Raw genomic sequence first — 27,400 nt, 5'->3', positions numbered from 1 at the left:
ATGATGTCATAAAAACAGCTCATGAAAGAAGTGCAAATGTAACATAATTTCTATAAATAGAAAAGAATATTTATGCTGACACTTGTGTAAGTTATAAGCTGAAAACAAACCAGGTGGCCAGTCCATTGGGTAGGAGTTGTTAGACACTGGATAATAAGATCCAAAGAAATAAAGATCTTGTGCCCACAGGTGCAAACTTCACAGTGAGTAAAGCATTGAAGGAGTATTACTGGAGTTGATACAAGGTAGGAGAGTGCATCTAATTTGGTGCTCTTTCTCATGGTAGAGCAGATGTAAGGTAGACAAATTCTATTACCTTATGGCTATCTCTCAGCCAACTTATTCTGGTCCTGTAGTTTCAGCTATGGAGATGGAATTTGGTTGTTGTTTGCTGGTTTTTTACCTCTATTTTCTTTGATTCCTCTTCCTTTGACAACTCTTCCATCCAAAAGCTGTGAAAGGCAGAGCAAATTACTTAAAAACATGAGTTACCATGCTTTCTGTACTCATTAGAGCTATGCAAAAGTCTTTTTGGCATTGCTACAACCCTCTGTTGCAATGCCACAGCACAGCCACGCTCTTCCCGGCATGTCCAAGTAACTTACTCAGGATGTTAGAGATCCATTCAGCTCAAAGTTTGTAAATATAGGTATTTCACAGCAGTAGAAAACACCTTGGTTTTGAGGTTGATCATCTGGTATGGTGTGTTTCTTTCTGTAGATACTGTGATAAAGACAAAAAGGCAGCACAGGCTCAAATTGCATGGTCTTTTCTGAATCTGTCATTATTAAGCTGTTACAGTCAAGAAAATTCACAGAAGAGCAAGAAATGCAATATGAGGATAATTTAGAAGGAATGATTAAAATAGCTGAGTGTGTGCTTGAAAATCAGCTTCGGCTGTCTGTTTTCAATCATGTTCAAATTCAGAAAGTCAAAGAATGGTCTGATATTGGAAATCACTTATCATTTGAAGATGGTTTGGTGGCCCTATCAGAAACCACACATACTTTTAAAATATTTTCTGACATCTTTTTATGATCAGACTTTTAATTTTCAGTAAAAATTACGTTTTCATGAATGTTTACAACTTGGTTTAAGTCAAGCTTCTAAGGGGTTTGTTTAAAAAATTATACAATTGCAAAAGAATACAATAGAAATAATCCCTGCAAGAGACTCACAAAACATGTCATTTTTCCAGTGAGTAAAAAAACTGCAGGAAATAGTACCTTAGATTTTTTTGTATTTTTAAAAAATGTGGAGTTTTGATAGGCTATAAATCCAGAAAAGTACCTACACTGAAGAAAGAACTTCTGAGGTCTTGAATAGCTGAGAAAAAAAAGATTTGGAATTGACTAGTTTTCTCTTTCTGAAATCCTCTGTTATGTCTGAAATATTTTATGGCATCAGATAGAGAGGGAGTCAGCAGCTGAATGTAAAGCCTGAACTACCTGTGCAAAATATATCCTGGCATTATCTTTTTTGGAACAAATACAAAAATCTTGATATTTTTATGGTACATGATAATGATCTGCTTCATTTCCTGCTGAGATTCTTGCCCAACTGTTAAACACAATTTCTTTTCTTTTGTATAACAAGCAGTTGAATACATATCTCTGCATCCCAGCAAAGTGCTTTCCACCTCCGTACAGGAAACAAACTCTAGCTGGTTCTGCAATGACTTGCTCCCATTCCCAGGAATGTTTCCCTTCCATTAAAAAAAAACCCCAAGAAACAAAAAAACCCAAACCAAAAGGTTAAAAAGAAAATACTTTTTCCAGCCTATTAGCACTAAATAGGGATAAACACAAAATATGTCCATGCATTCCTCTGAATGAGGCAAGACAAGATTTGCTGAACCTTCCCCATACTGGAATGCATCAACATTCATGTCCCTTTGCCCAGCCTCTTGAAGGAGTTTTTACTTGAAGCTGAGCGAAGCTTTTTTCCTCCTTATGGGAAATTCCAGAGCCAGGATGTTAAAGCCTAACTTCCTCACAACAGCCTGCCAGTGATGGCTTGCACCCGCTGGGCTGTGACAGGGTGTGTTCTCTCCTGGTGAGATGAAATGAAGGAGAAGCTGTTGAAACAGCGAGCATAAGAGATCCATTCCTCTCTCTTCCTGACCCTGCCCCTCTGGTAGTGCAGCCTGTGCTGGGAGCCCATAGCCATAAGTGTTTGTGGCTCTGCCTAAAACCCTGCAAAATTTTTGGAAACAGGAATGGCACATCTTTGTTTAAAAACTGGAAATACGGCTTAGGTGTCCAAATACCATTCTGGGCACCCATAATAGATGACCTCTGTCATATAGTCTGGGATACAGCAAAGTAAACTGAAAAACACAAAAGAGTGAGATAGACATAGAGCAAAGAAAAAAGTCCTTCAAAACACTGTGTGAGTGGTCCTTGGGAAAGCTACACAGAAGTATTTCCTGGAGATCTCTAAAACAAGAACCAGCTTGGTACATTGATAATGTTGAACCAATCAACACTATGAAAATTGCAGAAAATATTTTAAAAGAAAATATGATTTCCAGATTATGTCTGTTTTTAGGGGATGGATCCCTGGCAGCAGGGAGCCTATCTGCCCAAGTACATTTGGGCTGACCTCTGAGGTCCCAGTACCATGTATGTGTTTCAGGTTTCTGAGTCCTACAGCCTGACTAGGCTCTGCCTCTGTCATGCCTATGGAGATCCAGGGTTGTGAATATGGAAAGTATAAGGGCTGGTGTAGCCAAGCTGGTCTGTCAGAAAAGCTGAGGTCAAGGCTGCTCTGAGCAGCATGTGTCTTTGACACCTCTCCCCATGTATGGTTCCCATCCCTGTATCTTCTCTGGGAGCTGGACCCCTTGCACAGGGATGCAGGAAGCTCTGGGCGATGCTCAGAGGAAGTTGTTACTCAACTGGATATATTTCCAGACAGACCTCTCCCCCATGTGCACCAAGGGAGATCATCAGTTGTCGGTATCAGCTTTTATTTTACCTTTCTCTCTGCAGCATGCCAGGAAGCCTCCTGCCAGACGTGGGTGCCATTGATCCCACTGCATGTCCTGCGTTTGTGTGTGGCTGAGCTACTCATCAGCACAGTTGACTGGCATCCAGCCCCATGCAGGCTGGGGGAACAAGCAGCAATGATTGTGGGGACCTCTTCCATGTGAGTTGTCCCAGAGTTCTCGTTTTGGAGTAACAAATCTGTGTGGTGGTAACAGGATTTTGTGTGTTTGTCACAGTGGTCTCCAGAATAGGCTGTCAAAACTTGCCTTTTTTTCACTGCATACTACTGGAAAATATGTATTTACTGTATATCCTAGCATTCCTGTCAGAAACAAGTCTTTTCACTGTACCTAAAGGACAAGGTGAGAAAGGAACTGCGTTGTCCACCTTTGCCTTGCATGTTGGCTGTTTCCTGTTGATGCAGTTTCCTTGGGAGTCAAGAACTCATCAGAAATACTTTGGCAGAAATTATGTGTTTTCTCTTGTTGAGTCATGCTGTTACAACTATGCTAGAAAAATGAAACTATCCATATCATTAGGATAAGCTTTGATGTCTTAGCCTGCGAACTTCCCTGCAAGCAGCTCCTCAGTTAAGGCAGCAAAACAGTGTTGTGTTTTTCTGACTGAGTGCTTTCAGAAAGGATATGACAAAAATAAATCAACAACTCTGCTTCCTTGGAAGAGGCAGTGCCGTAGGCTGGCTGCTGAATGACTAACCAGTTATACATCATTATCCTGCTCTGCCACAACTGCAGTGTGAGGATTGCCCAGAAGAAAAACAAAGGTAATCAGGTCCTTTGCATTTAAACTTTCAATCTGAAGATGTGACCAGGGGGTTGACCAGCTGGCAGGGTAGGCCTGATATGGAACACAACAAAGTTAAAATGGTTTATTTTTCATTATCATGTACCTTTTTGTTGCAGCTTGAAGATGAATACCTGAAGCCCTGCAAGACAGGTTAAAGCACAGCCACTAGCAGTGCATGCAAAAGATCTGTTCCCAGGACCATGAAAGGATGCCAAGCCATTCTGCTTTCAATTACTTGAGTATTATACCTCCTGCTCCAAAGACTGCAAGGACAGATTTGACTTTCAGCTTTTCCTTGCCATCCTTTTCGGGGGGGCGCTTAGGGTAAGAGCATCCCAGGTTCAGCCTGCCTGGCACTGCTGTGGCCAAGCTGACATGCTGGCACATCCTGGTTAACAGGGGTAAGTATGAGGAAGCAGTTTTGTGCTGTTTACAAAGATTTGGAAAGCGTTTCTGCTTGTGTCACAGGCTGGATATGTGTCAATGGATTTGTGTGTCCCTCCCTTTTCTACTGCTTCTGCTTTTTCTTTGAGGCAGGGATCTGGGGCACGGTATTGCCTGTGTTGGGTCACTTCTGCGCTGCTCACTTGTCCTTTCTACACAGGAAAGCAACAGGCAGCTCTGAATGTGGACACTGACATAGAGGAGGAAAGAGAGGAAGGGAGGGGATGGGCTGCAGGATCCTCCCGTGTGAGACTGGGAATGGGAAGTGCTTAAAGAGTGCATCATGCCCAGTTTGTGTACTGCTTGTGCTGCTGTTGGATAGACGGGAACATTTCAAGCAAGACAGCTTCAAAAATAATGACCACGTCTCTATCTTATCCCCATCTACCTGCTGGCAAAGGCTTGTGTGGTGTCTATGCTTGGAACATCTGCAGTTACAAAAGCACAGGCTTGTTGCAGATCCATGTGCTTCTCTTGGGAAAATGTAATGTAGGTGAAGGCGTGTGGCTTGTTTTAAACAGTATAAAAGAGGAAGGAAGGTTAATCATAGCTTAAACTTGGAAGAGAAGAGAAAGCACCGACAAGGTGCACCTTTGTTCAATGCTAAACATGCAGTTACTCTGGAGAAAAAGCAGTTGAAGAGTATTCTCATCTTAAAAGACAGCAGCTTTCTCCTACTTTAGATTCCTTGGTTTCAAAACAAGTCGTTTTGAGCCATGCTGCAGCACAATTTGAAAGCTAACACACTGGGAGGCAGGTGGCTGGTACCTTGTCTCTGTGTGTGGGGCAGCTTGTGGAGAGCATTTTTGAGCATCCTCAAACCTTCCTGACTCTGGATAATGTGATAAACCCTGACAATCACCCCCATTTCTTGGCGTTTTAAGCAGCGTGCTGAAATGGACTCCTTGGTTTGTGAACTGTGGCATGGTCACACTAGTCTTCTCTTTCTGAGAGAAGCCAGAAACCTGGTCCAGTGTAGATCCATGATGAGAGCTGGCTGAGCCTGGATGTTAGGAGAAAGTGGGTACTTCTGAGAAAACAGCTGGCACTTACCTCAAGTCTCCATGAATGTGTGGTGATGAAGCTGTAATAGACGGAAGAGTGTGCCCATTTCACACTGAATTGTATACATGGTCTTCTTCTCCAAAGCTCTTCCCAAATTTAACTAAAATTTTTAACTGTATCATGGAGGCACAATTTTGAAGACAAAAATATATAGGAATGAGTCTCATTGAACCTGGAGTTAATATTTTGTAAAACTGAAGGTTTTCCTTGTTGAAGAACAAGAACCATTTCAGCTGAGAGGTGCTAGAGGGAAGAGGTGGCTTTGGAGAAGTTGATGACATCCCTTCACTAGAAGACCATTTCCCTTCTCTGCTCTGCCCCACAGCTGCTTTGTCTCTATTTTACAATGTTGTCATGCTTATCAGCTGTCCTCTGTAGTAGACAGAAAATACAAGGCTATCTCAGTCTTTCAATTTCTTTTTTTCTTAGCCTAATGTGCAATGCCAATGTCAGTGCAGTGGGAGTGAAGTTGCTATGAGATGCATTTGAGCTCTGTTGGCTTTCCCACTCTTGATCACACAGATGCAGCTGTGGGCCCTCTGACACGTGGCAGGAATCAGTCTGTCTGTCTGCTCTCAGGCAGGTACTTCTTGGTGTAAGAGGGCAGAAAAGTGTGACAATTTCTGAACACAGAAAAAAAATGGTAACTGCAACAGGAATGTTAGTGTTTGAGTGTAATAGACTTCCCTTTCAGAGCTGGTGGGAAGAATCCCTGCCCCTTTATGCAAGCAGCATACTTGGCTGTTTGACCAACCATATGTTACTTCAGTCAGGTTAAAATAAATACCACCAAACCTCCTCTCTCAAAATTGCCTTTGATGTTTACAGAGAGATACTTTCCTTCAGACTGTGTCTTGTGCTTCAGACAAAATATAATTCCTGTTCTTATTAATTTTCTGTTGACAACATATGACTGTAGTGTCCTAGGAAATGAAAGGATGCTGACTGTTTCTATAGTACTCTCCTTGACTAAACAATTTGACTCCAACACTTAATATATGTACCACTCTATATATTGATAATATTTTACAGAACTGACATAACTTGGTTGTGCTGAGATGTTCTGTTTCTCAGCTGTTCTGGTTTGGCCAAATTTAGAAATATATCCTCTGAGAGAAGGCAGGTCACCACCACCCCTCCCCACCAGGTTTGGGAAAAATAAATTTTCCTCGAAGGAAAGTGAAGGAGATAAAAACTATTTATTGAACAAACACACAGTAAAAGGAAAATAATGCTAAATAATAAAAATCTCGCTGTGGAGAAAAACTGGGAAAGTGTTAGAGTCCTCCCTTTGGTCTCCTTGGAGCTGGGGCTTGGCCCAGGGCCAGGCCCTCTGCGCTCAGTGGAAAGTCCTCCTGATGTGCTCAGAGGTTGAAGCAGTCCAGCAGAAAAGGGAGAAAATCCGAAATTCCAGGGAAGGAAAAAAGTTCAACTCTCAGTCTCTCTCCGGAGAAAAAGAAACTGCTTCGAAAAAGTTTTGCTCAGTTTTTCCTTCCCCCTCTCAGGCTCAGTTCAGAGGCATAGAAAGGCACAAAGTTAATTTCTGGGCATAGGGCAGCAATACGGGATACACACCATAAAGTCACCCCAAGACATCAGCACAGTGAACAACCCCCCCAGTGCCTACCAGACAAAAAGTATTGAAAGTAGAGGTACAGGGAGGTGAATGCAGTTCTGCCTGGGAACTATTTCTGCACTTAATAGTGGAGGAAGTGATGATGAAAGAATTGTGCAAAATGGTTGCATCAGCCTTTCCAGCAATGGGAGTTGACTGACAAAAAGAAGAGACTGACACTAAATTTTATCTTGCAAAGAAGAGAGTTCAAGCACGAGCTGTTCCCATTTTTGCATCTCCAGCAGCAGCAGCAATAGAATTGGTTGAAATGTGAGTTTGAAGGGCAAGCCATACATGCTGGACAATCCTGGACTCTTCAGAAGCCCTGGTTTCCTTAGGGGAGCCACCACTAGTGAGAAGAGGTGCAAACTGGTATGATTCACTGGATAGTTAAAGGACACTGGGAAACTGGGAACATGAAGTTTTGTTTGAGGAGAACAGTATTTTGAGGGTGGAATATTTTCTCACTTGAGGACTGTCACCTCATCAGACCAGCCAAAAATTTCCAGCTTTCATTGTGTTTGCAGGTATGAGGTGACCATTCAGATGCCATGATCAGCACCCGAGGAGACTGAAACACAGCATGCAGCACTCAAGGTAAGTACTTAACCTCTGCTTATTCAGGGTTTATGGGCAGTGTTCATCTGCAGTACTGGAACTGTTTACAGTTCAAACTTGGTGAAGTGTCCTTTGGCACCTGTGGCATGAAACACAGCCCTTCTTTACATTAAAATCAGTGTTGTTATAATTACATCCACTGTTTATAGGGTGACAGTAACATCCAATTCCCGTCTATTACTAGTGTTGTTTTACAGAAAAGTCTGATAGACTTCATTGCATATCAGCTTGCTCTGCCTTTTCAGTAAAGAATGTGAATTGCTTACACAGTGTGCAAAAGGGTGTGGCAGGAGCTCTGCTTTTAGAAGCCCTGAGGCTGGTGAGACTCCAGGCAGGGGACCCCGCTATCTCTTCTGGTAAAGTTTGTGGTGTTGGAAACCTCAGACCACTGGAAGGGCTGAGAGGGGGAGCAGGCTCTGTCTGGGCCATGTAGCCATACAAAATGGGCAGGCTGACTCTGGAAGGGCTGGGAACGTTTGTAATCATAGAATCACAGAATCACTTTGGTTTAAAAAGACCCTTAAGACCACTGAGTCAAACCATTAACCAAATGCTGCCAAGCCTACCCCAACTATGTCCCTAAGCACCATGTCTGTATGTCTTTTAAATACCTCCAGGGATGGTGACTCCACCACTTCCCTAGGCAGTCTGTGCCAGTGCTTGACTTCCTTTTCTGTGAAAAAAATTTCCCGATATCCAATCTAAACGTCCCTTAGTGCAACTTGAGGCCATTTCCTCTTTTCCTGTCACTTGTTACCTGTGAGAAGAGACTGACCCCCACCTGTCTACAGCCTCATTTCAGACTGTTGTAGAGAGTGATAAAAGTTCCCGCTGAACCTCCTTTTTCTCCAGGCTAAACAACTATATCTCCCTCAGCTGGTCCTCCTAAGACTTACATTCTAGACCCTTCCCCAGCTCTGTTGCCCTGCTCTGGACATGCTCCAGGACCTCAGTGTTCTTCTGGAAGCGAGGGGCCCAGAACTGAGCACAGGATTTGAGGTGAGGCCTCACCAGTGCCAAGTACAGGGGAAAAATCACTGCCCTGGTCCTGTTGGTCACACTATTCCTGATACAAGCTAGGATACCATTGGCCTTCTTGGCCACCTGGGCATATGCTGGATCATATTCAGCTACCTGTTGACCAGCACCTCCAGATCCTTTTCTGCTGGGCAGCTTCCAGCCACTCTGACCCCAGCATTTAGTGCTGCATGGGGTTGTTGTGATGCAAGTGCAGCACATGGTGCTTCACTTTGTTGAGTCTCATACAATTGGCCTCAGGCCATGGATCCATCCAATCCAGATCCCTCTGTAGAGCCTCCTTACCCTGCAGCAGATTAACACTCCAACCCAATTTGGTGTTGTCTGCAAACTGAGTGTGCACTCGATCTCCTCATCCAGATCATTGATGATCTAACCATCTTCCCCTGTTTGGGGCCGAAACATCCAGCTGTAGCTTCTTTGCTGAGACGAGGCATAATGTGAGAGATGAAAGAGGTGAGAGCCATAGCCAACATGCCTGTGAAAAGCCGGGACACCAAGGCTGGTCCTTTATGGCTCTTGACAAGTGATATGGCTGTACTCTAGGGATGAGCAGCAGCACACTGTGGTTGCAGGACTGAGAAACTCAAGTAGGAGAGGAAGACGGACATCACAGGATAACACTTAAAAAAAAAAGTTAATCTGAAATTACTAATAAAATAGTGGAGGTTTTCAAGAGTTTTCAGGTGCTGTTCAAAATTAAAATTTGACCCTACCTTCTCTCCTTTCTGTTTCCTACAGCAAAATGTCCATCCATGCAAAACACAAATCAAGAACTACACACACCTGGCGAGTGTTGGCCATCTACATGATCTTAGCTGCAAACCTCTCCGAACAGCAAGCGCTGAAGCAGGCTTGTCCTTCATGCAGTACCAGTCAGCTTTGCAACTGCTCTTCCATGGGCTTGGACTTCATTCCCCTGGGACTCACGGCCAAAATCACAGTATTAGACCTGGCCCACAACAGGATAAAGCACATCCGATCCCAGGACCTGCAGCAGGCTGTGAACCTGAGAGTCCTGCAGCTGCAGTCCAACAAAATCAGCTCCATAGATGAGGACTCGTTTCAGTCCCTGGCAAAACTGGAGCTCTTGGACTTATCAAATAACAGCTTGGCTCACGTGTCCCCTGTGTGGTTTGGGCACCTTTTTTCACTCCAGCACCTCCACCTGCAAGGCAATTCCTACAGAGACCTGGGGGAGAGCTCCCCTTTTTCTAGCCTGAGGAACCTGAGCTCTCTCCACCTGGGCAACCCGTGGTTCTCTGTGATAAGGCAAGGGAACTTTGAGGGCATTGAGCTTCTGCACAAGTTGTGGATTGATGGTAGCAATCTCAGTCAGTACGAGCAAGGAAGTTTGAAATCAATTAAGAAGATAAATAACATGATCATAAACCTAAGAAATAGTAATATATTTTCAGACATTGTTAGGGACCTTCTGCACTCTGTCGCTTGGCTGGAAGTCACAGAAATCAAATTACCAGTTGAAAAAAAAAGCTTGGTGCAGAATTCTAGACGTCCTTTTAGGATACAAAAACTTACATTTAAAGAATCTTTCTTCACAGATCAAGCTATTAGCCGAGCAATAGTGTTACTGAAGGAAATCACCTCTTTAAAAGAGTTAGAGGCAGTCAATTGTGTGCTTGAGGGGCAGGGAAACTGGAACATGAGAGAAATTGCGAGGAGTGGGCAAAGTTTTGTTGAAACAATAATGATAATAAACGTAGTGATTCAGAATTTTCATTTGTTTTTTGACCTCAATGGTATGGAGTCACAAATAAACAACCTGAAAAGACTCACTATTGCAAGCTCTAATGTTTTCATGGTACCATGCAACATTGCAAGAAGTTTTTCATCACTTCTGTATCTGGACTTTCATGATAATTTGCTTGCAAATAACCGTTTATATGAGACAATCTGTGAAGGTTCCTGGCCTTCATTGCAAACTTTAAATCTAAGCCAAAACTCTCTAAAATTTCTGGAAAAGACTGCAAACTGTACATCCTGTCTACCCAAACTGACTAATCTTGACATTAGCCGAAATAATTTTGGTGAGATTCCAGATGTGTGTAAATGGCCCAAAACCCTGAAGTATTTAAACCTCTCCAGCACTCAAATTCCTAAAGTAACAAACTGCATTCCTCGATCGCTGGAAGTTTTGGATGTTAGTGCAAACAACCTGAAGGAGTTTGGACTGCAGCTCCCATTTCTGAAAGAGCTGTACCTCACAAAAAACCAGCTGAAGGCCCTGCCTGGTGCCGCACCCATTCCAAACTTAGTGGCCTTGTCTGTCAGAAGAAACAAGCTGAACAGTTTCTCCAAAGAGGAGTTTGAGTCCTTCAAGAGAATGGAGCTGCTGGATGCCAGTGACAACAACTTCATCTGCTCCTGTGAGTTCCTCTCCTTCATCCACCACGAGGCCAGGATAGCCCAGGTGCTGGTGGGGTGGCCGGACGAGTACGTGTGTGACTCTCCGCTGGCGGTGAGAGGGACGCAGGTTGGCGCCGTGCACCCGTCCCTGATGGAGTGCCACAGGTCCCTGGTGGTGTCGTTGATCTGCGTCCTGGTGTTCCTGGTCATCCTGCTGCTGCTGGCCGTCGGCTACAAGTACCACGTGGTCTGGTACATGCGGATGACGTGGGCATGGCTGCAAGCCAAGCGGAAGCCCAAGCGAGCCCCGCCCAAGGACGTCTGCTACGACGCTTTTGTCTCCTACAGCGAGAACGACTCCGACTGGGTGGAGAACACCATGGTGCAGGAGCTGGAGCAGGCCTGCCCTCCCTTTCGGCTCTGCCTGCACAAGCGGGACTTTGTGCCCGGGAAGTGGATTGTGGACAACATCATCGACTCCATTGAGAAGAGCCGCAAAACGCTCTTTGTGCTGTCCGAGCACTTTGTGCAGAGCGAGTGGTGCAAATACGAGCTGGACTTCTCGCATTTCCGCCTCTTTGATGAGAACAACGACGCAGCGATTCTCATCCTCCTGGAGCCCATCCAGAGCAAAGCCATTCCCAAGAGGTTCTGCAAGCTGCGGAAGATCATGAGCACAAAGACCTACCTGGAGTGGCCTGCTGGTGAAGAGCAGCAGCAGGTGTTTTGGGAAAACTTGAAAGGAGCCTTGAAGTCATAGATGTCAGCAGCTCCCATTTCAACATATTTCCACAAAAGCCTGTATATCACTGTTTCTTACTGTTAAGAATCTTTTCTTGCTTATTTTTCTTCGTAACTGCAACTGGCTTTGTTGCATATAGAGATAATTGTCATTTTACCAACTGGTAAAGACCCGTTTTAGGTTTTCCAGTGATTTGATACTCTGGTCTTTAAAAGTCCCTGCCAATAACTCTGATATTTGGAAACCGTGTTGGACTTGATCTGCTTTGCTAAATACATTTTGCTGGGTGTGGGGTATTTCTGTACTTTTTACTCCTGTTACTGCGATCCCCAACTAGTTTCTAACAATGCCATTGTAATTTGCAAATGAAATTAAAAGCCAAGGGCTTCAATCAGTATTCCCCTGTGTCCGTTTCTCCCTGGGCATGCTTGGTTTTCTCTTCATGATTGCCACCACTTTCCTTTCTACCTACCTGCAGAAAGAGTGTAAGCCTTCTGTTTCTGGGGTGTGAGATTTTTGTTTCTAATGTGTGGGCTAGATGGTGTTGCAGACTGGCTCAGTTCTTGGTTTTGCTCTTGCTCTTCTACTTTGTAAAGCATATTTATGTAATCGCTGGGCCATGCAATTCTTACAGCTCAACTTCTCTTCCTTTGTAGTTGGTGAAGAAAATTACAGGGGTAAGAGGCAGTTCATCTCTCTACTTCAGCATGAGGTATTTCCTAGAATTACCATATTGCCCTTCACTGATTACAAAGGGAGTCTAGACAAGCAGGTAGATACAGATGCGTATATCGAGGTAGTCCGACACCGAGTGCTTGGATTTCTTGTGTTTTTGAGGTTCTTACGGGAACCCGAAATTGTCTCTGAGGGGATTAAGTTAGGTGTGGTTTCTCTAACTCAACATTTTCCCTTTGCTTGTTTTGCTGGAGTTTAAGTACAGGAGAGTCTAGATCTTGATTAAATTTTAGCCATGCAGTTATTTTGTGGAGAAATACTAAAGCCTTGGCATATGGGCTGACTGAGTACTTGAAAAATAGTCAAATTTGATTATATTGTCTGTTGCTATATTTATATATATATATTTGTTAATATATATATTTATATGTGTATGTGCTTTTATAAATGTGTATATATTCACACTCCTGTGTGTTTGTGTGCATCTGTCTACACAAGATAATTTCTGTGGGTGCAACCTGCAAACACTACTTTCAGTTCTGTTTTTCTATTACAATGTTATCTCCAGGGCTAGTCCACAGTCTGCAACAAGGCGATTTTTCTGTTAACTCCCTTGAAGAAATACAGCTCATGGTCTAATCAAGGCTGAACTCCAGGCAGGTAATGAGTGAATCATCAGAGAGCAAACAATGAGCATCGATAAAACAAATTAGGAGAAATGTGTGCCTAGAGGTTAAGAAGGGAAATAAGTCTTGCCCGTCATTATAAAGAGAGGGTCAAAGAGAGATGTGGGAGAAGCCTTAGTTCACACAGTAGACTCTTACCACAGACCCAGACTTTTGTGTGTTGGCACATTTGAAAGGACTGATAGTGTTCCTGCTCTTAGGCCAATCGGAATCACCCAGTGGGAATTCCCCTGCTTGCACTGTCAAGGCTGAGCAGTGAAGTGGAAACGAAACAGCAGCGTGAGAGGAAGCTGGGAAAAGAAGGATCAGCAAGAGAGAGACAAAACACGGCATATGCAGGCACCAGAGCTGAAGGTGGCGTTTCTGGGAATTTTTTCAGCACAGAGGTGAGTTTTCAGGTAGGTGAAGGCTGGCGATGCAGGGACGGACAGTGGAGCTGCAATGCCAGAGCAAGAAGCACACAGGGAGAGCCCTGGGAAGAGGCAACCTAATCTCTGCCACCAATCCTCCTCTGCATGGGGGATTGAGGGTGCTCAAGGCTGCTGTGCCGCAGTGCAGGGTGGGGAGGGATTTCTGACTGCCAGCAGAAGTAGAGCAGGAAGGCGCAATCACAGGCACCTGGCAAGGATGCACGGCAGGCAGGATGCAGAGCTGGGACATGCTGATGGGAGCAATATCCTTTGGGAAATGGGAGAGAGGAAAGCAGCAAATGAAAAAGGGACAAATTGGGTCAGACTGTGCCATTTCTGCTCAGTTTCCTTGTGGGAGGGTGCCTTGTATGTACTTTTTCCTATTTGTATGTTGTCCCACTTGGGTGTTAACACAGACTGCCCAGGGAAGTTTGGGCATGAAGGAGGGGTGCCTTAGTTTCAGGAATTCAGCCAGGAAAGAGCTCACTGAACAATGGCCTCAGGGCATCAGCTGCCTCCACACCTAACTCTGACCTGCTTGTGCTTCCAGCACATCCTCTGTGCTGGAAACAAGCAGAGGCATGGCTGTGTGTGTGTGTGGATGTGTGGATGTGCGTACGTGCTATTAGGGCACTGCTGGGGGCTGAGAACTAGGACATGGATAACCCACACACAGCCAGGTGGAGAGCAGTAGCTTTCCCCAGTCTGCTTGTGGTTTGACCTCTTCACCAACCAGTGGCTCTCCCTCTGCAGGCTCCATAGCACTGCTCAAATTTACCAGCCAGCATTTAGCTGGGTAGAGCTCCCCAAGCTAGAATCAATTTGCACACTATTGGCATGCTTTATTTTAGCACTTATAGTAACCTTCCCCATTTGTTAGCATTTATAGAACATCATTCTGTTGTCAGTCATGGTTTTGTTTAAGAATATGTGCATATTTCCTCAAATTCTTCTACTCATATGGGCCAGGGAAAATAACACTGAGCATGTCTGATGGCTTGGGCCCTTTTTCCATAACTCTGAAACATTTTGAATGCCTGGTTCATCACAGCACCTTATGGTACAAGGGCATCTGTGCAAGTTCATGTATTTTTAGTTGCATTTCAATTTAATTTTTTTAATGTGGATTTTTAATTTCCCAGCACAACAGGGAGAAGTGATTTCTTGACAGGGCAATGATATCATGGACTGGGGCTGTATGTCTGAGTGGGTGTGGAGAGGCCTGAAATGACCTTGTAAGTCAGGGTCTCAAGCAGAATCATTAGACAGAAATGGGAAGGGGAAGAGAATGGCTGAAAGTGAGTGAGGGTGGGAATGGGATTTCTCTGGGTGTCTGCTCAGATTACAGATGAGCAAAAAAACTGGAAGGGAAACATCCCGAATCACCCAATGCAGTTCAGTCCTTCAGTCCCTGGATGGTATCAGGCTGGTAAGGTGGAGAGAGCCATTAGGCTCTTCTGGTATTTCCTGTGCAGTACCTGCCCAGTTCCCTTGTGTACTGTCAATTTTCCATCTATAAATAACCTGCCTATAGGCAGCTTTTGAGTGATTAGGTTGCCTGGTTGTATAATTTTCTGACAGTAAGTATTTTGGTGACAACTTTAAAAATACCACTTAAATCCGTTGCTAGTGAAACTCGCGCTACTCCTGGCTTTACTCCTGTAGCCTGCTGCACTGTCTTATCCAGTTACTCTTGGGAGACCAAAAAGTCCTGTAAAAGAGCCTCAGCTGGACAGCAGATGAGTCTTAAGTACAGATCACAATTTTTTGTGTGGGATTCACATGGACAAATATCTAGGTATCTAAACTGTGATATGCCATTTTAAGGCAATGGGATCATTTCTCTTGGAGTCATCACATCTTAATCTGGGTGTCCAAGACACACGATATTAATTGCTCCTAAAAGATGTTCTTTCTCTCCATTGACTTTGGAGAGAGTCATGGTGGATGACCAGTTCAGCTGTGGGCACCTAAAGACAGGGAAGAGAACTTTGTCCTTCAAGATCTGTGGGATATGCCCAGCCACTGCCCTGGAGGAATGTCTGCTGAGATAAGAGATTTTGCAATCGCCCAGCAGGACTCCCTGGAAAGGACTTTTGAGTCATGGTGAGGGAAAGTAGACCCACAATCCTTTGGGAGACCCTATGCAGATCTTTCTGTAACCCATTGGTCTATCCCAGACCCTCTGTAATCCATTGGTCCCCTTGCTGATCCCCTGTATCCCTATAAAAGAAGACAAGTTCGCCTCTGTAGGAGGAGAGCTCGTCCCTGGCCTTCCCTTCGCCAGAGGGAACCACCAATAAAGCTACCTTCGTGCGGAACCAGCCATACGGGTCTTCTCGTCTCTCTCTCTGGTCTGGTTTGGCCTTAGAGGCTGCCCTGCAGAGCTGAGCTGAAATCACGAGCTGATAATCACTAAAGAGCTGATAGCTTCTGCAAGGGCTCCTCTGCCAGCAGCTGAGAGGAAGATACCAGACCCCAGGCAGGCGATTCCTTTTGGGACCATCTCCCCGGACCGGTCATCTCTTCCTGGGTCGCAGCCACGGACCCCACCACCAGCTGTAATAAAGATCCAAAGCTCTACATCAAAAACAGGCAGAGGTAAAAGGGAAGTAACAAAAGAGGTCAAAATGTTTATAGTCCTGCCGGTGAGAAGAGATGGAATGACTGAAAAAAATTATCCATAACTTTTCCTCCCCTCCCCATATGCCCAAACCATCTCAGCCAATTCTGCCCCTTTTGGATAATCTTAAGCAGTTATGGGTAAAAATAATGCAACTGGAAGGGTGGGACTTCTCTGTATTAACTTGTATATGTGGGTCAGCTACTGTAAAACAAATCAGAATATGAATTCACAGTAGAGTAGATCTTCTGCACAGAATCTCAGTGGGATGACTGAGGGAGAAAGCAGTTCTCAAGGAGCCAGTCTAGCCCAATTAACCTGCTGGAGAGCTCACAATGATTTTGAGAACTCACTGATTGGCCTCTTTGGGGATTGTTCACTCTTTCCACCCACGGTAAGATACCTACTGAGGCAGGTGGGTTTTGTGGCACACTAGGGAAAAGAGCTCTCTCAGGCTTCAAAAATTGTTTTTCCACCTCCTCAGAAGGATAGAGGAACTAAAGGCATCTTGTTGGGAGTAAGGACAAGTTGGATATTGCAGGAAGCTCTGTAATAGAAAAAAAGCCATTCCAAATCAGCATTATGAAAAGTGTGAGAGGCAAGTGAAGTGACACAGGATCCACATCTGTGTGGCTTCTCGTGATTCATTTCAGTCCAGCAGACCAGAAACAGGCTGTGGGACTGGAAAAAGCTATCTTGTCCAATCAGCTGATCTGATCTGAGCCCCTGGCTCTGCCTTGTGGCTTGGCTTGATCTTCTCTCTGCCACAGGTTCCGAAAAGAGAAAAGGAACTGACAGAGGAGAAGGATGTGGCAGTAAAAAGGAAGAGCTGAGGCAGTAGGCGACAATGGTCAGTTTTACAATATTAAATTTCATTAGCAAGTATCAGACTGATGGCAACATGAGAGTCACCCTGGCAAGTGTTTGTTTCCCTGCTCACAGGACATTTACAATCAGAGTAGGAAAAGGCAGATAAAAGGAGGACTGGACTGAAACAAATGCATTCCTTTTCTCCCCATTGTCAGAACAGAGATTAGACATATGCTTGAAGTAAGTATTAAACCTGAATGTTAGTATCTCCTGTAAGATGCTGACTCTTCTTGATGTAACCAGGATTTGAAACATGTACAGGAGACTCCCTGTAGCAAAAAATGAATATAATATTCACAGAATCTGAAGAAAAAGACCTGAGGTGGGATCAAAGTATGAAGGCTACTTAGTAAACAGGAACAGGATCAGAGTAGTAACCAATCTATTTCAACTCTGAACTGTCTTAAAACCAAATATTTTAACAGTGCCTTCAACAAGACAGAACAGTAAAAGTTAGATTTATCCAAAATACACCTTCTCCAAAACAAGCTATGCATTTTATATTTGCTCTGACCGTATTTTATATTTTAGGCAATATAATGACTACACACACCTGGCGAGTGTTGGCCATCTACATGATCTTAGCTGCAAACCTCTCCGAACAACAAGCACTGAAGCAGGCTTGTCCTTCATGCGGTACCAGTCAGCTTTGCAACTGCTCTTCCATGGGCTTGGACTTCATTCCCCTGGGACTCACGGCCAAAATCACAGTATTAGACCTGGCCCACAACAGGATAAAGCACATCCGATCCCAGGACCTGCAGCAGGCTGTGAACCTGAGAGTCCTGCAGCTGCAGTCCAACAAAATCAGCTCCATAGATGAGGACTCGTTTCAGTCCCTGGCAAAACTGGAGCTCTTGGACTTATCAAATAACAGCTTGGCTCACGTGTCCCCTGTGTGGTTTGGGCACCTTTTTTCACTCCAGCACCTCCACCTGCAAGGCAATTCCTACAGAGACCTGGGGGAGAGCTCCCCTTTTTCTAGCCTGAGGAACCTGAGCTCTCTCCACCTGGGCAACCCGTGGTTCTCTGTGATAAGGCAAGGGAACTTTGAGGGCATTGAGCTTCTGCACAAGTTGTGGATTGATGGTAGCAATCTCAGTCAGTACGAGCAAGGAAGTTTGAAATCAATTAAGAAGATAAATCACATGATCATAAACATAAGAAGTATTAATGTATTCTCAGACATTGTTAGGGACCTTCTGCACTCTGTCGCTTGGCTGGAAGTCAGAAGAATAGCATTCAGTATCGCTGCAGAAATGCAACTATTGAGAGTCATGTCTTCATCCTTTGCAAAGAAAATTTCTTTTAGACAGACCTTATTAACAGATGCTACTGTGCCTGAGCTTGTCACCATTTTAGAAGACATGCCAAAACTAGTAGAACTGGAGCTGGTAGACTGTAGACTCTTGGGAACTGGACAATGGAAAATACAAATTCAAGCAAAGCAATCACAGACTCTTAGAGTTTTCACAATAGAGAAATTATCTATAGAAGAATTTTACTTGTTTACAGATCTTCAGGCTGTGGAAGGTCTAATATCTCTTTTTAGGAGAGTCACAGTTCAAAACACCAAGGTCTTTTTGGTACCATGCAGAATTTCCCAATGTCTTCTGTCATTAGAATATCTTGACCTTAGTGCAAATCTACTTGGAGACCAGAGTTTAGAACATTCAGCTTGTCAGGGTGGTTGGCCATCCCTACAAACTTTAAATTTAAGTCGGAATTCACTGAGTGACTTAGAAATGACAAGTAAAAGTTTGTCTCATCTAGGAAACCTAATTGTTTTAGACATTAGCCAAAATAATTTTGGTGAGATTCCAGATGTGTGTAAATGGCCCAAAGCCCTGAAGTATTTAAACCTCTCCAGCACTCAAATTCCTAAAGTAACAAACTGCATTCCTCGATCGCTGGAAGTTTTGGATGTTAGTGCAAACAACCTGAAGGAGTTTGGACTGCAGCTCCCATTTCTGAAAGAGCTGTACCTCACAAAAAACCAGCTGAAGGCCCTGCCTGGTGCCGCACCCATTCCAAACTTAGTGGCCTTGTCTGTCAGAAGAAACAAGCTGAACAGTTTCTCCAAAGAGGAGTTTGAGTCCTTCAAGAGAATGGAGCTGCTGGATGCCAGTGACAACAACTTCATCTGCTCCTGTGAGTTCCTCTCCTTCATCCACCACGAGGCCAGGATAGCCCAGGTGCTGGTGGGGTGGCCGGACGAGTACGTGTGTGACTCTCCGCTGGCGGTGAGAGGGACGCAGGTTGGCACCGTGCACCCGTCCCTGATGGAGTGCCACAGGTCCCTGGTGGTGTCGTTGATCTGCGTCCTGGTGTTCCTGGTCATCCTGCTGCTGCTGGCCGTCGGCTACAAGTACCACGTGGTCTGGTACATGCGGATGACATGGGCATGGCTGCAAGCCAAGCGGAAGCCCAAGCGAGCCCCGCCCAAGGACGTCTGCTACGACGCTTTTGTCTCCTACAGCGAGAACGACTCCGACTGGGTGGAGAACACCATGGTGCAGGAGCTGGAGCAGGCCTGCCCTCCCTTTCGGCTCTGCCTGCACAAGCGGGACTTTGTGCCCGGGAAGTGGATTGTGGACAACATCATCGACTCCATTGAGAAGAGCCGCAAAACGCTCTTTGTGCTGTCCGAGCACTTTGTGCAGAGCGAGTGGTGCAAATACGAGCTGGACTTCTCGCATTTCCGCCTCTTTGATGAGAACAACGACGCGGCGATTCTCATCCTCCTGGAGCCCATCCAGAGCAAAGCCATTCCCAAGAGGTTCTGCAAGCTGCGGAAGATCATGAACACAAAGACCTACCTGGAGTGGCCTGCTGGTGAAGAACAGCAGGAGATGTTTTGGTTTAATTTGAAAATAGCTCTAAGATCTTAGGCAGGGATGTTAAAGAATAAATATGTAGTGAATGTACTCTGGATTTGTTTCACTTGCCTGTTTGTCCCATCACTTATCTGCATCTCAAGAACACAGCACTGGGCTACTGCAAATTCTAATGCTATGATTTTTGTAGCCATCATTCTGAATAGTTGTACAGGTTTGGGCTGGAATAGAATTAATTTTCTTCATATTTCCTTCTATGGTGCTGTGGTTTGCATTTGTGCCCAAAACAGTCTCCATAACACAGGGGCTTTTTAGTTAGTGCTCATCAGTGCTTGCACAACATCAAGGTCTTTCCTGTTTTCATGCTGTCCTGCCAGCGAGCAGGCAGGGGCTGCATCATAATATGGGAGGGGACACAGCTAGGACAGCTGATCCCAGCTGACAAAAAGGATGTCCCACACATAAAGTCATGACCCATGATAACAAAATCAGCGCTAAAAGTTGTGGGAAAGAAAGAGTAAGGGAGGATATTTGGAGTTACCATATTTGCCTTCCCAAGTAAATGTTCTGCGTCATGGAGTCCTGCTGTCATGGCAATGGCTAAACATTTGCCTGTTGGTAGGAAGTGGTGAACTGATTCCTTGTTCTGCTTTGCTTGTGAGCATAGCTTTTATTTTACCTGTTGAACTGCCTTAATCTCAACTCACAAGTTTTCTCACTTTTACCCTTCAGATTTTTTCCCCTGTTCCATGGCGGGGAGAGTGAGAGAGTGCATGCATGGTGCTGAGCTGCCTTCCGAGGTTAAACCACAATAGTTATCTACACATGTTAATCAGCAGTATGAGCAAAAGCTGTTTCATTTAAATATTTAAAGATGAAAAGTTGTTTAGATATACAGCTATGTAGTTTATGTGTCTTAATCTTTGCAAAAGTTTTAGGAGAGAACCTGCCTAGCCAAGGGGTTTTTTTTGCATTCTTTGTATAAACCGCTTCTCATCAAATGCTATAAAAGTCAGTCTATGCAGTAAAGAATTTTGTCCTAGCTCTCCTAAGTCAGTGGATATAAGGATTGGTTCTCAGTATTTCATTGTCACAGCAAGTTAAATGCCCAGATCTCCTGAAAATTGTGGCTGCAAGGCTTAATGTAGAAATGGGCTTTGTCACTGCAGTTCTGTGTGTTGTGGCTCATAGGTTCTATAATTTCCTTTATGAAAGACATCTATGGAGGACGACTTCTGTCTAATGTCATTGTACTACATGTGGCAATAGATGCTTCAGGGTAGGGTTCAAAAGCCCTTCTGACTTGCACAAGTGGAGTTTAAGCTATTCTCAGCTACAGTGTGGGAAACACAAATACATAGTCTTTGAATCCAACGCCATGTCCCTCTCTTTGTTCAGCAACCTTAACACAGGCATGAAAAGGTTGTTTCTTACCTTTTGCTCTCTCTGTAAATGTAGTCCACAAAACTGGAGTGGGTGGAGAACATCCCACATAGGACACTGTGTTTGCTGTCAGATGGGGTTGTGTTTTCTTGAGAAGGTTACTGGGACAAGGGTCCTAATTGCTGGAAAAGTGCAACAAATGGAAGACTGGCACCAGATTCATCCTTCAGAGCTGATTTAAAAAGAAAGGGGTGTCTTTGTGATATTTTCCTTGTAGGCACAGGAAATTTCAGGTGAACCCTAATAGTTTGAGTCTGGTAGGCCAGAGGGACTATGAACTTCTGGATCAGTACAGGGCTTAGGCGCAGCTTAGGACATTTCCAGGCACATACAGAAGCTTTCAAATGGAAACACCTACAACATTTGGCTCTAACTGTGATGAGACCATGTCCAGGTTAGTGTTTTTATTGCTGTTTTGACCTTGGACATCTAATGTGGTACAAAAACTCTGTTCAAACACCTCACTGCAACTGAGTTGATTGTATCGAAGTCTCCTCTCACAGCTGGTTACTTGTTGTAAGTTACTTTAGCAAGTTCTCTGCACAGCCAAAATGTCAGTGAGAGCAAAGTACCTCTGTTCTTTGCTCACCATTGGGAAGGCTGAGGACACACCTCCTTCCATTACACCCACAAGTAGGCAACTTTGACAGCACTATGAAAATTAACAGCTTATTTACTTGCAATTATGAATGCAGGTATAACACATTATAAGAATTATTAACTTTGTTACTTCATCTAAGCTAAAAAGCCACCTTCTTTCTATGTACTTAAGATTTTCTCTTTTATTTACTTTGGGTTTTTTTAAGTGCATCGTTTCCTATTTTTAGCATCTAAACCTTACTTTCACCTGTGGATGGCTGCATAAAATACCTGCTTTATTATTTTATAAAAGTAAGTTAAGTGTATCTCTGATTTCTAATAACAGCGTAGAGATGCTTAAAATACTGACCATGTTTAATTTTAATTCAGAAGCTACTTCTGATATCTACTTCTTCATTCTAAGAAATAAATCTATTTATTTTCTAGCACAAGTTTCCCATTAAAACCATCAATTTCTTTTAATTCTTACTTGGAGAAAGTAAGTTTACACAGCAGGCTGTATAGCCTTGCTGTAATGCAAAAAGAGGCAAAAGTGTTTCTAGCATACCAGAATTCCACCAATTGCTATTTTCTCTATTAAGCACAGAATATGCATATTATTGTAGGCAGGTAAATATCCAACACTTTGAATTCTCACCAATAATCTGCATCCTATTCTAGAACCAGTGAGTAAGTAATGCCTTGGATGATACCTGTAATAATCGACTGCCAAACCACCAGATAGCAGAGACAGTCCAGAAGTTGTCCATACAATATTTGGGTGTTCCCACACAATCTGTTCATAAGGAAGCTGGAGAGAAAATGCAACAATAGGTAAATCTTGATGTTTTTCTTAGTCAGAATCAAAGATACAGTATTGGGTTAATATGCTCATAATTTACTTCCATTTTTTATAGAGGTAAGGTTAAAATTAAGTAGCCTATGATTAAAGAGGATCTAAGAAAATAAGCCAAACTTTGCTTTCATTCAAGCAGGTTTCTACAGACAAAAGCACAGATCTTCAACTATTTTTTTACTTGCTAAAGGAAAAGTCTTGTTTACTAACTATTAAAAGGGAAAAAAACCACTTGTTCTGAAAGTGCATTATATAATTTAAAAAAATTCTTAAAGAACAAAATCCACTGCATGGTCTTTATAAAACTGTGATTTATATTCTTTAAAGTGATTCTCTTATTATAAAAATTATTTCTGGATGTCTTGAAATCAAGAAGGAAAATATATATGCACTTTTCTTTTCCTAGCTTGCTTGGGGTCTTATATAAGGTAAAGGCAAACAGAACTATCATCTTCCCTAAATATAATTTTTCCTTAATAATAACAACAGGTTTTCCATTCATTTAATGTGGCCATCTCATCCCTCCACTGCAGATCAAAACAAGAATTAGTAAGTAATCAGGCCATGGTTTAGAAAATCCAAATGAAAAGCACACTTGTTACAGAGAGGGTATGGGTTGCTTATACAACCCCTTCAAATCAACTTTCTTAGGGCAGTCTGTGTGAGTTTCATTCTTGCCAACAATGCAGCTGCTGTGGGTGCAGGATTCATGAAACTCAGTATCATGTATATTGTTAAGGAATCTTTCAAATGCAAAAAAGACTCAGTGCTTACATCTGCAAACCTGGTCAAACCATCAACAGATAATTTTAATGAGTGTGGACACTGCCTGGTTTTATAACCAAGCAGTTTCAAATTACTTAAAATAGTTGGACTACTTGGAATTATTGTAAAGCTGAATCCAATGTCCTGAACATCCAGACTGGTATTCATATTTTCCAGCTCGCAAGAAGCCAGGATACTTTTATGAAGTGCAGAAATGGGTGATTAGTAACTGTTCCAGCACATATTCAATATGTTTCATTTTGGTTTCTGGAATGCAAGATGTGGAGTTGCTTGGTATCCCTGGGTCACTGGGTCTTCTGTCAAGCTGTAGGGTACAGGACATTGGTTGAGAAGGGTTCCACATCTGCCTTAAAATTACCTGGCAAACAGCCCCAGGCACAGCTGGAGGAAATCCTCTGCACTACACAGGAGTGGAGCCTGAATTAGCAGACCTGGCTGATGGGTCAGCATGCCTGGTCTAATGTCCTGCCAGGCACACCCACAAAGGCTGTGCACCAAGTGCCTGGAAGGTGGATTTAAGCCTGAAACTATAGGATTATGGCCACTCTTGCATCAGTTTGTCGGCCAAAAATCTGCACGGCCTCAACTTGTGTTACAGAACTGAAAAATAGTTTGTGTTCCTATTTTTACCTCTGCACAATGTTGTTTCTGAATGTGGTTTTGGTTCCTTTTTTTCTTGGTATTTATTGTCATCATTATTTTTTAATACAGCATAAAAGAGGAGAAAACAATAGTTTCATAATTAAGTGGAAAGGATATCCATGATAACAGGACAGCTGTTAGGTATTTTCAATGATCCCCTCTTTTTTTATATCCACAAGGATTTTCTGCCCACAGACTGCACAGATGTAATTGGACAAATGTCTTGTTGGTATGCCACTGATGTTGTAAAAGTGTCAAGATTAAATTTACAGGGAAAAAAAGAAGCCAATGAACAACAAAATATTTGCTTTGAGTCAAGGATGCATAAACACATTTCAGCTGCCATTGAAGATAAAAACAGCATGAAAATGGCTACAGTTGTCTAAGTTTACTAGTGCCAGGATTCACAGTTACCAAAAAATAATTAAAATCTTATTGCTGATGCAAGGGCTTTAGCGACCATCTGCTTGATGTTAAGTAACTGGACGTAAGGTGATTATGTCAGCGTAATTCTCTCATTTGAAAGGGGAAAATAGGAGCTATAAAAAGGAAAGGACAAGAAGAGTCTTTCACAGACTTTGGGGAAGGAAGAAACTTGTCCTCCTATGGCAATTAGGAAAATTGTCTAGTTTCTTGCACATTGGGATCTGCCTTTTGGAAACCCCCAAATCCCCAAAGGCCTGGCACATGGCAGTGGCTACTGCATTAACAGTGTTCTCCTAATCATAGGATTGTCAAGGGAGTTCAACCTTTGTCTGGCACAAGGACAGCTCTTCTCAAGGAAAAGTGAGGTTAGTTTACTGCAGGAGTATCCAGTAGACCTTATTGTCATGAACCCAGGGGCACAAGAAATTAAAGAGCTCCCTTCCAGTCCTTGCAAGTGGTATTGGGGGCGATGTACCCTGGCAGGTACAGCAGTGGTGGAAGCCATGTCGGCAGAACAAATCTCCACAGAGTCTCTTCCCATCATTCCCACGTAAAATTCCCACATATATAAAAAAGCAGTGTCACTGCAAAATCCACATCAGAGCGGATCAGTCATCAGACTCTTTTCTGTCATAAGACCACGAAAGATTACTCACGTCAGTCTGTTCTTCACTAAAATACCAGAACGTCTTAATTCACCTAGAATTTTTACCTGGGTATAATTTGAATTTTCTTTATGTTTGTCCAGGATTTCTGCATCCCACTCAAGAGCTACTGTGCTGGACTCAGTCTGAGGTGCTATCTGACCAGAAATTCCAGGGATTCCTCAAGAATGAGTAGATCAAATTCATAATGCATCTGATGTAAGTCCAACACTTCTTGAAAGGGTTGCAGATATTGCACACATATAAATCAGCTGTTCCTTTAAGTCTCAGAACTATTGCCCATATATTGTATAGTTGATTAATCTAAAAGTATGTAGCTCTGATGGAAAATTCTTGGCAGAAACTTAGCAGTCTTGTGTTACCAATGCTGTTCAGCTTTATTCTGTTGAACTATTTTCTTTAGCTAAACTCCCCACCGGTGTATTTCTAAGATACAGCTACAAAATTTGTTAGCTCTGATGCAAAGGCTTTTCCTTTGTGTCCTGTAGCAGCAGAAATGACAAGTCTTTTTTAGTGTTGAGAAGCTTCAGTTTCATAATATTTTGTAGCCAGGTTTCAGTCTCCCAAGACCTGTTACACATAACACAGTCTCAGAGAGTTGACAGGAGACATTAACATTTTTGCAGACTCTATTGGGTTGAGAGGTTTGTGGGTAGGGGATTAGATACCACTTTAAATACCACTGCATTTTAGCAAAAATTTTGCTCTGAGGATTTATATTCAGTGGGCTCTTTCAGCTACAGAAACTTAACATTTCTTTGACTGGCATGTTACGCCTTATTGAGATTTGGCTGATCTTGTTGCTTCTGCAAAACAGGGAAATGAATCTAATTGTTCTGTATAATAAGACTGTAAACAAAGTCCCTTTCTATAAGAGAATGTGTCAGCTTGGCCTACCTATAGCAAAGCTGAGCAGCTGTGGCTCCAAAAGCAGTTCATAACCTGCTCTCAACAGTGCTGGCTGTCAAGCATATTCATACTTTTAGTGTTAGGGTGTTTGCTCCTGCAAAACAAAATGAAAATTAGCCTGCAGTTTGAAGGAAGCAGGAACTCATTGGGGTAAAAATCTTTGGCAATAGTCAAAATAAAGAGATCTCCAAGCAACATTATAGCCTGGTAGAGTCATGATCATCAGAAAGAATTACAATGTGGTTTTGATATGAATGTACTTATTTATTTTTATCCATTATGTCAAGACTTTTGATGTCTCATCACCTTCAGGTGCATAAATGGAGAACTGAGGATTAACTCAGAAGTTAGGGGATTAAATGAGTAAACACAGTGGCTGTACAAAGTTGAAGGGTTTTCCCCTTATCTCTTCACACCACAGACACAAATTGTGAAATGACTTATTATCAAACTTCAGGTCATCTATGCAATAAGAAACCCCCAAGAAGTAAGAGGACCTACAGGTCCACAATGCAAAAGCGGTTTCATATGTAGAGCTGGGTGGTGAAGAGATCAGCCTAGAGCAATTTCACTGCATCCAAAGCAAAATCTATCAAATAGAAAATCCTAACTGTTGCCAATCCCAATTTTACCTGAACTTAACTACCTAAAGAATTAATTAAATCCAAACATGGTAAACATTATACCTAGATAACCCCCAATTCCAATTGCATTTATGGATCATGAGGAACAATTTGTACACTAACATATGGATAGAAGAAAGAAAGACTGCTCAAGACCTTGTATATTTTGCAGTGGTGCAGAATGCTGCATGTGTATCTTCTACTGAAGTATTTATATAAATTCAACAAGGTTTATGCTTCTGTATTTTGCTCTTACTTAGAGGTGAATAAAAATGTATAATACAGAAAAAAAGTACAGGAAGGAACCCCCATCTAACCCAGTTTGTTTTGCTTCAGTCTTCACAAGAAATGGTAATTGTGAACAAATTGATAAGATAATTAAAACTAATAGTTTAGATTTGTGAAGGAGGGAAACAAAGGACAGAACAGGACAAAAAGAGGTAAAAAACAACTGAGGTTAGTTAGATACAGTTAATTCAGTATACCACACCTATGAAATTTATCTATACCACTTAAAAACCAAAAAAACCAGGTTATCCTGTGATGTTCTTCCCAAGAGAGGTTGCTCTGAAAGTGACGTAACTAATAACTGAGAGCATTCCTCACATGGACAGGGTTTTCCACCAGCAAAGGTTGATGGTGAAATAAAGAGAAACAACCCACAGAAGCATCAGTGGGACTGTT

At 43.0% G+C, this 27,400-nt stretch overlaps 2 protein-coding genes across 2 annotated transcripts; both read left to right on the top strand.

Moving 5' to 3' along the window:
* Positions 1–7,202: 7,202 nt before the first annotated feature.
* Positions 7,203–11,704, top strand: LOC309572839 (toll-like receptor 2 type-1; the record flags this gene model as incomplete). Its single annotated transcript, XM_082281318.1, has 3 exons — positions 7,203–7,293; positions 7,449–7,518; positions 9,319–11,704. The coding sequence occupies exons 2-3, from the start codon at positions 7,505–7,507 to the stop codon at positions 11,702–11,704; spliced, it is 2,400 nt and encodes a 799-aa protein (XP_082137444.1). The 5' UTR covers positions 7,203–7,293; positions 7,449–7,504.
* Positions 11,705–17,489: 5,785 nt separating this feature from the next.
* Positions 17,490–19,841, top strand: LOC309573101 (toll-like receptor 2 type-2; the record flags this gene model as incomplete). The annotated part of the gene is made up of 1 exon (XM_082281782.1): positions 17,490–19,841. The coding sequence occupies one exon, from the start codon at positions 17,490–17,492 to the stop codon at positions 19,839–19,841; it is 2,352 nt and encodes a 783-aa protein (XP_082137908.1).
* Positions 19,842–27,400: the final 7,559 nt, after the last annotated feature.

This window comes from Coloeus monedula, assembly GCF_965178545.1.
Source record: "Coloeus monedula genome assembly, chromosome: 5".
NCBI classification, from domain to species: Eukaryota; Metazoa; Chordata; class Aves; order Passeriformes; family Corvidae; genus Coloeus; species Coloeus monedula.
The sequence above is the reverse complement of the archived record's forward strand: the minus strand, read 5'-3'. Positions and strand labels throughout refer to the sequence as shown.